This window comes from Dromiciops gliroides, chromosome 5 (genome assembly GCF_019393635.1).
Source record: "Dromiciops gliroides isolate mDroGli1 chromosome 5, mDroGli1.pri, whole genome shotgun sequence".
NCBI lineage: Eukaryota > Metazoa > Chordata > Mammalia > Microbiotheria > Microbiotheriidae > Dromiciops > Dromiciops gliroides.
In genome coordinates, this window is record NC_057865.1 from 283046280 (window position 1) to 283063294 (window position 17015).

General features: G+C 39.8%; 1 protein-coding gene across 1 annotated transcript in view; it reads left to right on the forward strand.

Moving 5' to 3' along the window:
* POLR3B (RNA polymerase III subunit B) overlaps positions 1–17015 on the forward strand; it is a 140547-nt gene that overhangs the window by 53739 nt on the left and 69793 nt on the right. The window contains exon 13 of the mRNA XM_043969254.1: positions 16212–16373. Coding sequence (XP_043825189.1) covers positions 16212–16373 — 162 coding nt within the window. The remainder of the gene's footprint in view (positions 1–16211; positions 16374–17015) is intronic.

Genomic DNA, 17015 nt, shown 5'->3' on the forward strand with positions numbered 1-17015 from the left:
CTTTTGTGCCATCATGATATCACTAATCCCTTTTCTAGCAAGTTCTGTCCCCCTTTTCCTCCTTTCTGTATCACTATATATATTCCTCCTTTTGCCTTCATTCTCTTTCCCCTCTTAAAGCCCTTCAGAACAGAACCAGTCCACCCCCTTGGATCTTTCTTTTTTTTTTTTTTTCCATTTAACTCCCTCTTTGAGGGCATTAAGGTACTTGAGGGGTGACTTGTTTCTTCTCCCCCTGTTGGTACTATACCATCATATAGTTCCTCCCAAATTCCTCGTCTAACTTGAGTTTTCTGGTTGGTTTCTCTGGTTTCTGTGGTTGTAGTTCAAAGTTCTTAATTAGCTCTGGTCTTTTCATCAGAAATGGTTGTGAAAATTTTCTTCCATTAATGATTGTTTTTCCCCATTGTAGGATTACATGCTCTGATTTGCAGGATCAGTTATTCTTGGTTGGCATTCCAAGATTACCTCTTGTTTATATAAGAACTTGCTAGGTCTCGAGTGATCCTAACTGTAACACCTTGTTACTTGAATTGCTTCTTTCTGGGTGCTTATGTCATTTTTTCTTTGATATAGGAGTTCAGGCTTTGGCCTACGGTGTTCCTGGGACTTTTCCTTTTGGGGTTCCTTTCAGGAGGTGGTGGATGACTTTTTTCCATTTTCACTCACTCTCCAGTTCTAAAAGATCTGGGCAGTTTTCATTTATGATTTCTTGATTGTCAGGGATATTAATGATATGTAAATGATCCCTCCTTGACCTGTTTGTTGTTCAGGTCAGGTTTGGGTTTTTTGTTGTTTTTAAATGTGACATATTACATTTTCTTCTTTATTTTTTTTCAGTCATTTTAAGTATTGATGTCTTAATGGAGTCATTGATTTCTGATCAGTCTATTCAAATTTTCAAAAGGTCTCACTTATTTAAGGTTTACCACTTTCTTTTTAAAAAATATATTTTTCTTTTTTTTAATTCACATAATAGTATTTTTCCCAGTTACATGTAAAGACAGTTTTCAGCATTCATTTTTGTAAGATTTTGAGTTCCAAATTTTTTCTCTCCCTCCTTTCCCTACCCCCTCCCCAACACAGCAAGGAATCTAATATAGGTTATACATGTACAACCATGTTAAGGTTTCCTACTTTTTCTCAAGCTTTTTTTTTCCTTTCAATTGTTTCCTCCGGAAGTTTTTAAAATTTTGCTTCATTTCTTCTAGACAGTCATATGGAAAATTTGTTTTTTTCCTTGGATTCACTGCTTGCAGTTTTTACAGCTATCAACTCCTCTTTTTTTGGGGGGGGGTTCTAGTTTTGCAATAATTTTAAATTTTGGTTGGTGTTTTCTTTGATTTATTTATCTCTTCAGTTTTGGATCCTAAGCTAGGACTTTATGATAGGAGCAGGCTACATCCCCTGCTACACTCTAAGGTAGAATGGTCAGCCTTGAGTAGTTTAACCATAGGCCCCTTTTTGTAATGACCTTCAGCCCCTTCTGGATCTTTGAGTTTCAGAGCCCTGGATCTTTAGGGTCTTCTGGTGTGTCAGGACAGAATTCTGGTGATCTTGGAGCCACTTGCCCTGGGCTATCCCTTCCTGATACCACCCAATCCTTCTTTCCCCCATCAGAGTGGAAGAGGTCTCCATTCTTCCTGCATCCAGACAGAGAACCCTGTGCTACAGGTGTCTCTAGCCCAGGAGGCTGAGTGCCTGGGTTTCTTTGCCTTTCCTGCCCTTTCCTGTCTCTGGCTTTGCTGGAGGTCACTGGGACAGCTGGCTGACTTTTTGTGCAGGTCTAGGGTAGCAGAAGTTATATTGCTTTGTCATCCAGGGTGTTGTGGGTTTCATCATGTTTTTGCTGCAATGAGTTGCTGCATTTGGGGAGTTGGAAGTGCTATTCACCCCCATTCCTACCCTTTTTTCCTTATTTCTTTTGGGATCCTAGACCTTTTGTTCCTTCAAATGCATTTTGTTTCTTTGTCTAGCTCTAAAAAGGATCTGATATTGTATCAATCTCTACATTAACTTTGGTAATACTGTAATTTTTATTATTTTGACATGGCTCAGCCATGAGTGCTGGACATCCTTCTAGTTACTTAGGGGGCTTTTTCTTTAAGGAACATTTTATAATTGTTGCTCAGCACCTGTTAAATGTACTTGGGCCAATGAACCCCTCCTAAATATTTTATGCATTTGGTAGTTATTTTGAATGGGATTTCATTTTTATATTCTTGCCTTTTGGATTTTGTTATTGTTATATAGAGGTGATTTTTAATTGTTTGGTTTTATTTTGTAGCTGGCAACTCTGCTGAAGCGAAGCTGTTAATTCTGTTACTTTCTCTGCTAATTCTCAAGGATTTACTAAGTAAACCACCATGCTATGAGCCAACAGGAATATTTTGTCTCATCTTTTCCTGTCTTATGACTTTTTTTTTTAACTTTTCTTTTTGCTGTTGCCAACTTTTTTAGAATTATGTTCAACCTAGAACAGCTAGGTTGGGGTGTTGGGAAAAGGGAAGAAGACAATTTGTCTTTACTCCTGTATTTATTGGGGAAATTTCTGGTGTTTCCTTATTGCATATAATGCTAGCTTTTGGTTTTTAGATGCTATTTATCATATTTTTTAAAATCCTTCTGTGTCTTTCCTTTGTAGGGTTTTTATCACAAATGAATGTATTTTGTCAAAAGTTTTTTATATATCCTTTGATGTGATATAGGATTTTTAAAAATACAGTTAATTATGTTCATTATTTTTCTAATGTTGAATCATCCTTCCATGCCTGACATAAATCTGCCTCCATCAGTGACTTTTTTGTTTTTCTTTTTTTTAGAAATTACTATAGATTTTTGGACAGGATTTTATTTAAACATTTGAATCAGTATAAAGATGAAGTCCTCATTTTAATATTTATTAATAAATTAATGGAAAGAATTTATTAAACCCTTATTAGATGCAAAGCACTTTGCTCAGTGCTGGTAGTATAAATAAAAAAGTCAAACAGCCTTGTTCTCAAGAAGCTCCTATTCTGATGAGAGAGATGATACCTATAGGAGGTTTTACCTGCAGATCTGTCAGGTGTTACATCTGTGTCAGCCAGAAAAGCCCAGTGCTTCTTAGGAGGCAGAGGGAAAGCAGGTGAGAATGCATCTTCTCAAATGTCACTTTTGTTGATCAAGCCATAGTTCTCTGTTGTTGGACCATTTCACAAAGCCAAGGACTTTTGTGGCCAGAAACCATGGCCCTGGTTGTCAGTACCTGAGGAGCCTAGAGGGTCTGCTATATTCAGAGTGTGGTGCTGGGTCCCTGCCCCATAGAAGCTTCTATTCCCCTGCACCAAACACAACATGTACAGAAGTATAAGATGAGGTGAATCGAGGTCAGAGAGAACACTAGAGTGGGGAAGTTTGAGCAGGAAGAGGACAAGGATTCTGAGAGGATGGTATGAGAAGGGAGAGCTGTCAGGCCTAGGAGATGAACACCAACAAATGCGTAGGGGCATAGGACAGGCTGCTGAGTTGGGGAGCATTTTGTTCACATGATTTCCTAACACAAGCTAAGAGGTGTGAAATGCTGAGGCACATAGCACCATTCGTGTTCTTTTAATACAATGTTCTCCTATACAAGTTCAAAGTTCCTCACACAAAACTTGGCCTTAATCTCATATTTATTTGGCTCAGATAAAGATTTGTCACTGCCTTTCACTCCCTGGAGATGGCCGTGTTCTAATGATGACTTGTGGGGAGGAGACCTGCTTCTTCCTCTTAGTAGCTGTGCATTCATGAGAAAGTCAGCCCTCCAGCCTCAGGGCCCTTATGCATCTTTAAAGTCAGCATGGTTGTATTTGCCTGACTTATTTCATTGGTGTGCTTTTATGGGATCACGTGAGATAAAGTATGTAAAGTGCCGGGTGTCAGCTGTTATCATCTTTAGACGAAATAGGGAGGAGGGCCCTTTCTAGCAAAAAACACAGAGATATAGCCCCCAACTGTTGGACATGTCTTCATGTATGTGTGTACATATGGATTCTATGACCTGTAGTATCCATACACGTGCATGATGTGTTCCATATGTTATATGGCCTTTTAACATTCATGTTTTAAAATAATAGGAGGAAATGTGTGAGCAGTGTTTGTGTGCTGTAAAGCAGGGAGACAGTCACCTCATCTTATTTCAGACCCTTCATTCTTGAACACAAGCAGAGTTCACAAGTAAGACAAAACTTCCTGCTCGGTCCGTTCTTTCCCATAGCTTTTATCTTCTACTTGGAAAGTTCTTTTAATGAAAACAAAATATGAAGGATGAAGTAGACAGATTGCTTAGGTCACATAGGGAAGCAATCTGATTTCCCTACTTACATTTAATGTTTATGTCACGGAGTTTAATACTTTTAGTCTCAGTGGTTACCCAGTTAGCCTACACGTTCATCTTCCATTTTTCCTTTTGTAGTTCTCTAAGCTCTTCATGTGCCCTTTATTTTTTTTTCTAAATAGTATTTTTTCCAATTAGATGTAAAGATAGCTGCCAACATTCATTTTTGTAAGATTCTGAGTTCTAAATTTTTCTCCCTCCCCCCTCCCCAAGATAGCTAGCAATCTGCATAGGCCCTTTAAAAGAGAGACCTTTCCTGTTTCTGGTTTCAGTGAACCCTTATGCATTGAATGATGGGTGTTCAGTGCCTGCTTATGGAATTGAGCCGAATTACTAGATGTTTGGTGGACTTTTACTAACATCTTTGCTTCCTCCTCATTTTGTTACTTGTGCGACCCTGGACTATTGGAAGGCTCAGCCCGTGGAGAGCAGGCTCTGTCAGCTCCTTCTAGGATTGAATGGCTTGGAGTGGAAGTGTCAAAAGGGCTCCCCAACTAGATTAAAATGTACTTGGGAAACATTGAACAAAATAAATAGAAATACAGTAGAACATAGATAATGTTAATATGTGGTCTGCCTTCCTTCCTTCCTTCCTAGCAATGAGGGTTAAATGACTTGCCCAGGGTCACAAAGCTAGTAAGTATCAAGCATCTAAGGCTGGATTTGAACTCAGGTCCTCCTGACTCCAGGGTTGGTCTTTTATCCACTGCACCACCTAGCTGCCCCCAATATGTGGTTTTCTAAGTCAATATACTGCCCTGTAGCTTTGGTGGCTCCCTTATAGGTGAGTTCAACACCCCTGGCTTGGAGGACTTGCCTCTTGTGTGAGGCCCAGCCAGATTAGAAAGGAGGAGGAACTCTTTACTTCAGGGAGTGCTCCTGCACCTCCCTGACCATCTCCCGAGATCCCAGGGGCCATGTGAGCTCTCCTGCAAACAAAACTGCCTTCCCAAGGGGCGGGATGCAGGGAAAGCCTGAGGACCCCATTTCTTCTGGCACAGAATATGGGGGTTAGTAAAGAGGCCTTCACTAAAGGTTCCTTCTTATTCTAAACTTTTATGAATGATTGCATTTGCCCGGTTATATGGCAGTCATCACAGACATTCACATTTATTTGGGTCACCTTGAAGTTTAATATCTATTTTTTATTATGATGGCATCCCTGCTGTTTTCCATTGCCTTTCATTTTTGTTCTGAGTCTTGCTCTATAGCATTCTTCCTCATGGCACAGACAGGCTGTAGCAGTGGTCTAGCTAGGCCTCCCTCCCACCCTTTGCTGGGCTAGCCAGGACACAGAGAGAAAGAGGCTCATCGCTAGAACTGGCTCGCTAGATGACTTATTGTTGTTGTTTTTCAGTCAGAGTAAGTAATGAAACCATCTCCTTTTCTCTGGTCTCTTCCCTCCCCAGTGCCTTCTCCATAGAGCTGCCATGTAATATTGCCATTGAGGAGTTCTGATCAAGTCCCTCCCCGGCTTTAGAAACTTGTATTGTTCCCTCTTGTCTCTAAGATCAAATGCTAACTTCTTCATTTGACATTTGACCTTCAGAATCTTATCACATTTGTTAGGGTGGAAGCTCCTTTAGGGACAAGCCTATGTCTTCTCCATCTTTGTCTTCTCCAGAGCGAATAGGCCAATATTTGTGGCACTGTATGTTTTAGGTGAGTGAATGAAGAAAACAAATTAAAACCTACTTAACTTGGAGAGCTTTTAGGTATAGAAGTACACACCCCAAGCAGGGAGGTGAGGAGACCAGAACTGTCGAAAAAGAAGAATTGGTAAACTAGGTGACTTTCCAGTTTGTTCAGATCTGGGTCTTCAGATGAAGTCACACTACTGGGCATCGCGAATCCCCAAACACACATCACTTCCTGCCCAACACCTGCTGCTGCTTGAGTGAATGTTTCTTCATTTGCCTGCTCTTCTGGATTATGTTCCAAGCATTAGCAGGTGTGTCAAAAGTGACTCAGCAAAAAAAAAAAAAAAAAAAAAGACTCAGCATAGTACTATAATTTTAATACCTTATAATAATGTCTTTGTGACGTAGTATATAAATAGTATATATTTTATATTTATTTATAACAGTATAATAATAGCAACATTGTCTAAAGACAGTTTTCACAGAAGTTTTGCCAGTATGATACAAGTCACGTTTAGACAAAATGCTTGCAGAAATTTGAGGAAAGATCATTTTCAGCTGGAGGATCAAGGTGCACTTTGTAAAAGAAGTAACTTTTGAACTGAGCCTTGTTAGAAAGGCTAGCATTTCTTTTTTTTTTTTAATTTATTGTTTTTTTGGCACTTTTTTTTTGCATGGGGCAATGGGGGTTAAGTGACTTGCCCAGGATCACACAGCTAGTAAGTGTAAAGTGTCTGAGGTCGGATTTGAACTCAGGTCCTCCTGAATCTAGGGCCGGTGCTCTATCCACTGTACCACCTAGCTGCCCCTTTGTCACTTTCATTTTTGAAGCTAGTTCTTTCCCTTCCCCTACTCAGACAGCCTTCCCTTATAAGAAAGAGGTTTTTTTTTTTTTTTAATTGAGGAGGAGGGGCGGGGAAGATGCATTTCAGGAAGCCCAGTCAATCATTGCTTCCCTAATTTGTTTATGGCAGGCATCACTCTTTATGTTTAAACATGTACTCATTTTCAACTTATCTTGGTGTATGATGTGAGATGATGGTCTATAGCTAGCTTCTGTCAATTTTGCTTTCCAGTTTTCCCAGAAGGTTTTGTCAAATAGTGAGTTCTTGTAACAAAGCTTGGATGTTTGGGGTTTATCAAACACTAGATTACTACTATGCGTTGTATACCTAATCTATTACACTGATCTACCACTCTTGTTTCTTAGCCAGTAGTACCAAATTGTTTTGATGATTACTGCTTTGTAATACAATTTTAGATCTGGTTTGGCTAAGCCACCTTCCTTCAAATTTTTTCCTTGATTCCCTTGATATTCTTGACTTTTTGTTCTTCCACATGAATTTTGTTATGATTTTTTTCTAGCTCTGTAAAATAATTTTTTTGGGTAGTTTCATTGATATAACACTAAGTAAATTAATTTAGGTAGAGTTTTCATGTTGTATCAGCTGGCACATGAGCAATTAATATTTTTCCAATTGTTTAGATCTGACTTTATTTGTGTCAAGAGTGTTTTGTAATTGTGTTCATATGGTTCCTGGGTTTGTCTTGGCAAATAGATTCTCAAGTATTTTATATGGTCTACAGTTACTTTAATTTGAATTTCTCCCTCTTGCTATTGGACTTCATTGGTAACGTATAGAAATGCTGATGATTTATGTGTGTTTATTTTATATTCTGTAACTTTGCTAAAGTTGTTAACTATTTCAGATTTTTATTACAGTTTTTTATTTCCTTCTCTAGGATTCTCTATAACATCATAGCATTTACAAAGAATGAGAGTTTTTTTCCCCTCATTGACTAGTCTAATTCCTTCCAGGTTTTTTCCTCTCTCTTGTTGCTACAGGTAGCATTTCTAGTACAGTGTCAAATAAAATAGGAATGAGTGTTGTATTTTGTCAGAAGCTTTTTTTGCATCTGATTTCTGTTGGGTTTTGTTATTGATAAGGTCAATTATCCTGATAGCTTTCGAACAGCAACAGCTTTCTTGATCAAGTGATAAAGATCTTTAGGAAGATCAGGGGCAAGTCCCTTGGACTTGAGAATTCTCAAAATTTTGTTGCCAGTTACAAAGCGCACTTGTGCCACACTATGAGAATCCCTCAGGATTACACCAATCTGAGAGGGCATCAGACCCTTCTTGGCCAGCTTGTAGATCTGTTCCTTCACGTCGTCCGAGGTGAGCTTCAGCCACGTGGGCATGCTGAGGCGGTATGGTTTGCCGGCTGGGACAGGCCCTTCCTGGGAGCGTGCGTGCGACCCATGATGGCGACGATCAGGTGGCAAAAGAGAGAGATAGTTTTCTTAATAATGAACCAGCTCTGCATTCCTGGTATAAATACCACCTGGTCAAAGTATATAATCTTTTTGATATATTGCTGCAGTCTCCGCAAAATAGCTCCTAATAATTGCTTTAATCTCCTCTTCATTGGTGGCGAATTCACCCTTTTCATTTTTGATACTGATAATTTGGTTTTCTTCTTTCTCTTTTAAAATCAAATTAACAAATTATTTATCTATTTTCCCCCATAAAATTTGTTCTTAGTTTTATTTATTAGTAAAATGCTTCTCTTACTTTCAATTTTATTAATTTCTCCTTTGATTTTCAGGATTTCCAATTTAATGTTTAATTAGAGATTTTTCATTTGTTCTTTTTCTAAAATTTTTTTTAAAAATCGTATGCCCAATTCATTGATCTAGTCTTTCTCTATTTTATTGATTTAAGTGTGTAGAGATATAATTTTTTTCCTATTTACCCAGAGATATAAACTTTTCCCTATTTATTGTTTTGGCTGCATCTCATAAATTTTGGTATATTGTCTCGCTGTTTCTATGATTTGTTCTTTGACCCACTCATTCTTTAGGATTAGATTATTTAGTTTTCAACTAATTTTTAATCTGTGTTTCCATTAAGTTTTCTCTAAAGGTCTATCATATCTAACATTTCTAAAATTCTGTTCATTTCCTTAACTTCTTTTTTGTTTATCTTTTGGTTAGATTTATTTAGTTATGAGAGAGGAAAGTTGAGGTCCCTCACTTTATTGTCTATTTCCTCCTGTAGTTCATTTAACTTTTCCTTTAAGAATTTGGATGCTATACCATTTGGTTCATTTGTGTTTAGTATTGATAATTATTTCATCTGACTATAGCACTTTTTTTTTTAGCAAAATGTAGTTTTCCTGCTTGTCTCTTTTAATTAGATCTATTTTTGCTTTTGCTTTGTCTGAGTTCATGATTGCTACTCTGTTTTTTGTTTTTTTTTTTTAGTGAGGCAATTGGGGTTAAGTGACTTGCCCAGGGTCACACAGCTAGTAAGTGTTAAGTGTCTGAGGCCGGATTTGAACTCAGGTACTCCTGACTCCAGGGCCGGTGCTCTATCCACTGTGCCACCTAGCTGCCCCTCTGCTTTTTTTTTAACTTTGGCTGAAGCATAATAAATTCTGCTCCAGCCCTTTACCTTTACTTTGTGTGTGTCTCTGTTCTTCAAAATGTATTTCTTATAAACAACATATTGTGGGATTGTTGGGATTTTTTAGTCCACTTTGCTATCTGCTTCTGTCTTGTGGGTGAACTCATCCCATTCACCTCTACTGTTATGTATTTCTATCCTGCTTTCTCCCTCATTTATCTTCCCCTCTCCTCGCTTCTTTCACCCTGTCCCTCCTCAAAATTGTTTTGCCCATCAGCTCCCCCAATTCTCTCTCCCTTCTATCAGCTCCTCTCTCATTCTCCTTTTTCTCTCCCCACCTTTTCTGAAGGGTAAGATAAATTTCTAAACCCAACTGAGTGTGTATTTGTTCCTTCTTTGAGCCAATTCTGATGAGATTAAGGTCACCCCCTTCCTCCCATTTTCCCCTTCACTATAAAAGCTCTTTTGCATCTCTTTTATGTAAGGTAATTTGCCCCAGTCAGTCTCTCCTTTCCCCCTTTTTTCCAGTATATCTTTTTTTTCTTAACCCTTAATTTTATTTTTTGGATATCATCTCATCATCATCAACTCGCACCTGTGCCTTCTGTCTATATATACTCCTTCTAATTGTCCTAATAATGATCAAGTTCAGAATTACAAGTATCATCTTCCTATGTAGGAATATAAACAGTTTAACCTTACTGAATCCCTTATGATTTCTCATTCCTGTTTACCTTTTTATATTTCCCTTGAGTCTTGTATTTGCAAGTAAAATTTTCTATTCAATTCTGATCTTTTTACCAGGAGTGCTTGAATGTCCTCTATTTAATTAAATATCCATTTTTTTCCCCTGAAGGATTATACTCAGTTTTGCTGGGTAGGGGATTCTTGGTTGTACTCTTAGCTTCATTTCCCTCCAGGATATCATATTTCAAGCTCTCTGATTCTTTAACGTAGAAGCTATTAAATCTTGTGTTCTCCTGACTGTGGCTCAGTGATAATTTGTATTGTTTCATTCTGTTTCCATGCAATATTTTCTTCTTGACCTGGGAGCTCCAGTATTCGGCTATAACATTCCTGTGGGTTTTCATTTTGGGATCTCTTTCAGGAGATTATTGGTAGATTCTTTTAATTTCTAAAATTTGCTCTCTGGTTTTAGGATATCAGGGCAGTTTTCCTTAATAATTTCTTGAACTGTGATGTGTAGGCTCTGTTTTGGTCATAGCTTTCAAATAGTGCAATAATTCTTAAATTATCTTTCTTCAATCTATTTTCCTGGTCAGTTGGTTTTTTTCAATGAAATATTTCACATTTTCTTCTATTTTTCATTCTTTTGATTTTGTTTCACCCTGCCAAGAAAGTAATATATTTATCTTTCCGAAGCCCTTCCACATTGGTCATTCCAGTCTTTTATCATCTTTGTCAGTTTGCTGGATGTGAGATAAAACCTTAGAATCATTTTGCTTTATATTTCTCTTATAAATGATTTGGTGCAATCTTTCCTATGGTTTTCATAAGTTATTATTTATAACTTTTTTGAAAATCATTTGTTTATATTTTATTTTTATATTCTTATATTTATTAGGAATGGCAAAGAAAAAAATACGTCTGTAGATGGAGTATGTAACAGTTCTGGGGGATAACCTAGATCCCGAACAGTGCAGGGCAAGGGCTAGAAATGAGATTTTAGATACTTTTTGGTTTTGTGATGTCACTTATCCTTTGCCTCAGTTTCTTCATTTGTAAAATGGGGAAAGTAGTGTCCCCTGTGTAAGGTTATCGTGGAGATAAACTGAGATAGTATATGTAAATCTTAAACCTTAAATGCTAGCTATTATTATGCTAGATATTATGCTAGATATCAATTTAGTTGGAACATAGGGTGTGCAGAGGGAAACAGAATGAGTTAAATGAAGAAAAAAATAGATTGGAAATAGATTGTGGAGGATGTTAGATGATGAGAATTCTTTAGAATTCCAGCAGGCAGAAAAGAAACCTGGACATTTTTGATCAGGGAAACAAAACCTGGTCAAATGCAGGATTCATTGGAGAGAGAAGACTGGCTACATGTTAGGCCTGATATAAGTCTGGCTGAGAGGTGATGAGGTCTTGAACTGGGATGCAGTAGAGTTAGTGGAGAGGGAGGGGTGGGTGCAGGAGCCCTTGGCAGAATTTAGCAAAATGATGGATGTGGATAATGATGGAAAGGAGAGAGTCTGAGATGATGAGAGTTTCACACTCAGGGAATGAAGTAGAAAAATTGGGGCAGGGTTCATTTATCCAGTAGTTATCATTTATCCAGTATTAAATTCTTAATGTATTTCATCCCTGTGCCAGGGACCCCCAAACAGAGACATGTCTATTGGATGCATACCTGGCTCTTAAGAAGCTTCTCTTTTATAGAGGTGACCCTGGTTTGGAAATGAGCAGGATGGAACTGAGAGAAGGAGCCTCAAAGACCATTTTGTGTAGCTCTCTTTTTACAGATGAGCCAACAGATGCCTGGAGGGTGAAGTGATTGACCTGGAATCACCATTGCAGGGCCCTTGACACTCCTTGCCAAAGCCAAGACCCCCTTCATGCACAAGTGATCCTCATTCCAGCATGTCTCGGTGATCTCTAAGAGCCTTCCAGCTCAGTTACTGATTCTATTTGGAGGGTGGGGGGAGAAGGGAGAGGAGGTGGTTGAACTAGATGATCTAAGATAGGACTTCTTAAACTTTTTCCACTTGTTATCCCTTTTCACTGGAGAAATTTTTATGCAACCCCAGGCATATTGCTATATAAAAGAGGTGTATATATAACCTTTTTCTGTTGCCAAATTTTGGGCGACCCCCACATTCAGTTGTGTGACCCCATATAGGGTCATGACCCACAGTTTAAGAAGCTTTGATCAAAGATCTTCCTAGCTCTAAATCTGTAGGCCATAAGTTGGGGTCATTACTGCTTAGTCATGTTCAGTAGAATTGGACAGGGACTCTGGTGCCAATGGCAGCAGATGAGGAGGAGGAAGTGTGTGGACCCCAGAAATCGCAGGCCTGCCAGTGGGGCCCAAGTGTCCCCTTCCTCTGGTCTTCCGTGTGCCTGGATGCTGTCCCAGCTCCCCCTCAAGTGATGGATGAGTCCATCAACTTGGCTGATCAGCAGAATAGTAAAGCAGAACAGTTAGTAGCAGCATTGAAATAATAAAAGACTATTGATTGTTGCAAAAGGGCAGCTGCGTATCTTTTTGGATCCATGAAGCTGACACAATCTCATTAGGATATATGGTCAGATAAAATGACAACTGCTTATCCAGGAAAGGTGGAAAAGGACAAAAGTGGAGGAAAGATGGAAAGCCCCGCAGACCTCGGGCATGCTCCCATGCAGACCCGCTGCTGGAGGTGTCAGTGGCCACTGTGCCTGCCTCTGGAATTCTGTATGGCCCTCCACAGAAGAGTGCTGGCCAGAAATGTGCGGTATCTTTGATGAGGACCCAGACACACGACTTGTTCTCCTTCAGAAGAGGAACGAGCTGATTCAGCCATGCATTGGTGGCAAAGACACAGGATGACCCAACGGTGATAGAAGCCGGCAACCCAGATTGCCAAGTGGCACGGAGAGTCTCTTGTGGATGACAAGACCTGATTCCAAAGAGTTCCACTAGAAAAGGAATTGGCTATTAGTCAGCTAGAGGCTGACTTTGTAGAAATCATAGAGCCTCTCAGCACATCCGGCACCAGGCCCACGTTTGCAGCAGCTATAGGGGAACCAAGGACAGGCCAAGCCCCAGATTTCTGTCCTTAGACTTTGTGTTCCTGGCACTGCCTGTCCTGGAGCTCATGGAGGATATTCTGAGGGGACTTGTGAATAGTTAAATGAAAGGTCATGAGGGGGTAGCATGGGAAATCGAACAGGTAACAAGGAAGAGGGCAGACCAGCAGGCAAGGGAGGGTTGGTCTGGCTGGAGCATCACCAGACTTTTGGAGGAGAGGCATGGCTGTGACTTAGAGAACAGCCAGAAGTTACCGGGGCTGAGCAAAGGCTAAGCTAGTGTTGATTCTCTTTCTTCTGATTGAAACCACGTGGCTTTCTGGACTGACTTTCAAGTAGCAGTTACCTTATTTTTCTTAAGTTCAGCGCTATGCCATGTGTAGTTGTCTATACTTCCACAAAGGATAATGCAAGTGGAGCTTAAGGGCAGCCCTGGGTTGCTTTCTCTCATGCATTGGCTTTATGTATGCACACACAGTTCCATGCCTTCCTGGTGACCCTACATGTGCTACTCTGCACCATTCCAAACACCGCGATGATCTGAAGCGTATTTGAAGTGTTTACATTTCCGCTTTTTTGGGGGGGGGGGAATCAAATGATTCTACTTTGTTGAATTATTACTCTACACAGTCGATGCATTGTGTTGTCATTTTTGTTTGCTGTATTAAAATGTTTGCACGGTTTCAGGAAATAACCAGGATTTACCTTTGTTAGTAATCTTGCATGAATGGAACTGATGCTAGTTGGCAGATTCTGATGGCAAGCTGTCAATAAAACAAGTGTGTGTAAAAAACCAGACAAACAAGAACTGACCAGAGCTCGTGCTCCTCTAGGATAACTTTTGAGAGCTGAGGGTGATTTTAATGTGGTGATTATGTGGATATGGGCTTTAGCGGAGGGATCCTACAGGGGACATCCATAGGACACTCCTGGTTCATTGTACTTCAGGTATGTTGGATGCTGGGGTTTTTTTGTTTTTGTTTTTTGCAGGGCAATGAGGGTTAAGTGACTTGCCCAGGGTCACACAGCTAGTAAGTGTCAGGTGTCTGAGGCTGGATTTGAACTCAGGTCCTCCTGAATCCAGGGCTGGTGCTTTATCCATTGAGCCACCTAGCTGCCCCCATGGAAGCTGGTTTCTTTTTATCATCATTAACAGCCTTGGAGAGAAAGAGAGGCTAAAGGAATGATTTGAGAGGCAAGGTCCTGTTGGCTTAATAGTACCAAGAGCTAGGAATTAATTACCATGGAATAGACTGTTAAATCATGTCTGCTTGCACAGAACCTAGAGAATTGAGCTGCCACGTTTGCTGTTCTTAAAGATCACACTGAAGATTTTTGGGGAGGGAGTCCTGGAGCTTTTGGTTATTGGATCCCCTCGGACAAGGCCCACTGTCCTGGCAGTGGCACAGTGGTTTTAAACAAGCAGTCATGTGGGTGGGGGCGGACCCTTCTTGTTTTAAACATCAACTTGCCTTTCTCTTCCTCTCCTTCTCTGGCCCCAACACAGCCTCAGACTGTCATCCCCCAGAGGACATGCTGGTTTCCATGCTTTGCCTTTTCTTGCGGGGTTCCTACTGTGTAGGGTCTTGTAGAGGCAGTGGGGTGCAGTGGAGAAGACCTGAACTTGAAGTCAGGACACTGGGTTCAAATCAAGTTTCCTCATATGTAAAGTGAGGACAGTGCTTGGATTCCCTGCCTCACTCAGAGCTCATGGGAGGAAAGTTTACAAATCTTAAATTGCTATAGAAATAGGAGTTATTTTAAAAATAAGTTGTATTGATACTTTCTGGTTTTATTCAAGGTGTTTCAAAAATCTGAGTGTATTTTTAAGCTTCTAATACTATTAATGCTTATTGCTGCAGTATGACTTTTGGGACATTGTATTAATTATTTCTGGAATTCCTCCCACCACCTTGTACGTGATGGTTCCCCACTTCCCTAATAAGAGAAAGACATAGGTTGAATTACCATTTCCCAGGGGTCTATTATTATTTTCAGTCACAGAGAGTTCAGCTTCCTTTTAGGGATTTTTCTCTTCACATTGTTGTAGTCATCACCACACTTTTAAAAAAATTCCAGGGGCAGCTAGGTGGCGCAGTGGGTAGAGCACTGGCCCTGGAGTCAGGAGTACCTGAGTTCAAATCCAGCCTCAGACACTTAACACTTACTAGCTGTGTGACCCTGGGCAAGTCACTTAACCCGAATTGCCTCACTTAAAAAAAAAATCCAATTATTTCTCCCTTCATCAGTTCATACAAATCTTCACGTTTTTCCTCCAACTTTGTGAATTTTTATTATTTAAGCAAGCCGAAACCTGTGCATCCTTCTAGCCTGTTACCTGTTCGCTGAAGCTTTTTTCACTAATACCTCATAATGATTTGACTGGCAAGGGCTCATTGTACTCTTTCTCTCAACCTCTTCAGCAGTTCCATGAACAATAGGTATCTTTCCACACACACATGGCTTGCTTTGTATATCTGAGTGTTGTCTCCCCTATTAGACTCTGAACTCCTTGAGGGCAGGAACAAACTTTTGCCTCTTTTTGTAACTCTGGCGCTGCTGTGTTGCTTGTGAATTTTTCTCTTTTGTTTTGGCATTTCTAAATTGCATTATTACATCATAATTGCCTGCAGTGCAGACCTCATGTTGTTATCTTTGGTGTTTTCCAACCACTGACGTCCTGAGCACATAATAAATAGTAGGCTCAAAACATACTTGTTGAATTAAATTTTTACATGTTTTTGTGATTTTTTTTTCAGTGAATGAATGAATGTTGGTATATTGAGTGATTGACACGAAATTTAGAGATCATTTTATCCGACTCCCTTGATTTACTGATAAGGAAACTGAGGCCCAGAGACATGATTTATCCATGATGACATGGTTAATAAATGGCAGTTGTAGGAATTCAGAACCAGGCTTTTTGATTCCTGGTCCAGCATTTCCTTACTTTGTAGCAGAGCTTTATTCATGATACAAGCCTGTGTATGAAAGAAGCAAAAGCACATTTTTAAAAAGGCATTTTCTATTTTTATGCTTTGATTTGCAGCTTCTCTCTCTCCTCTTTGAAGACTTGTTCAAAAAATTTAATTCTGAAATGAAGAAGATTGCCGATCAAGTGATCCCCAAGCAAAGGGCTGCCCAGTTTGATGTAGTGAAGCACATGCGCCAAGATCAGATCACCAATGGCATGGTCAACGCCATCTCGACGGTAAGCAGGCGCTGCCTCGCCTTCCGATTGTCTGGTGAAGGCGCTGGAAACTTGTGTTTGTGCTTGTTTGTTTTTTCACTTGTCTTTGAGAAGAATGAGACGGTGCCATCCATCATTTCACCGGAATCCTTCTGATTGCTGCACTTTTCTACTTTTAGAGTAAATCAGCAGTCTGGATGTTATTAAGAATTTTTGTCCCACCCCAAGAGAAAACAGATATCTTTATTTTCTCTCTTGCTTTTGCCATAAATAATGCCCTTCTTTCTATCTCCTAATGAAACTTTTTTTGGTTAACATAAAACTGAGATAACATCGACTCATTTAGGTCATTGATTGTTCAGCTGCTGTGCAAAACAATAGAACTTCCATTTTACTGCAGGTGGAAGGTCTTCAGCTGTGGCACCCGTTTGTGAGTTCGGCCTGTGGCAGCTGCTGGGTTTAGGGTGCCAGACCCATTCAGGAGGCTTTATCATATGTTTTCTGTTTTTAAAAAAATGTCTAAGTTTATCCAGTAAAACCTAGCTCACTTTTTGTACACCAGACAGAAAATTGGCTGTATCGATGAGATTTACACTGTCAGCCAAGGCACACCCTACTACCCCGCACTGATTCCTTTAATAATGGAAGAGTCACGGGTGGACT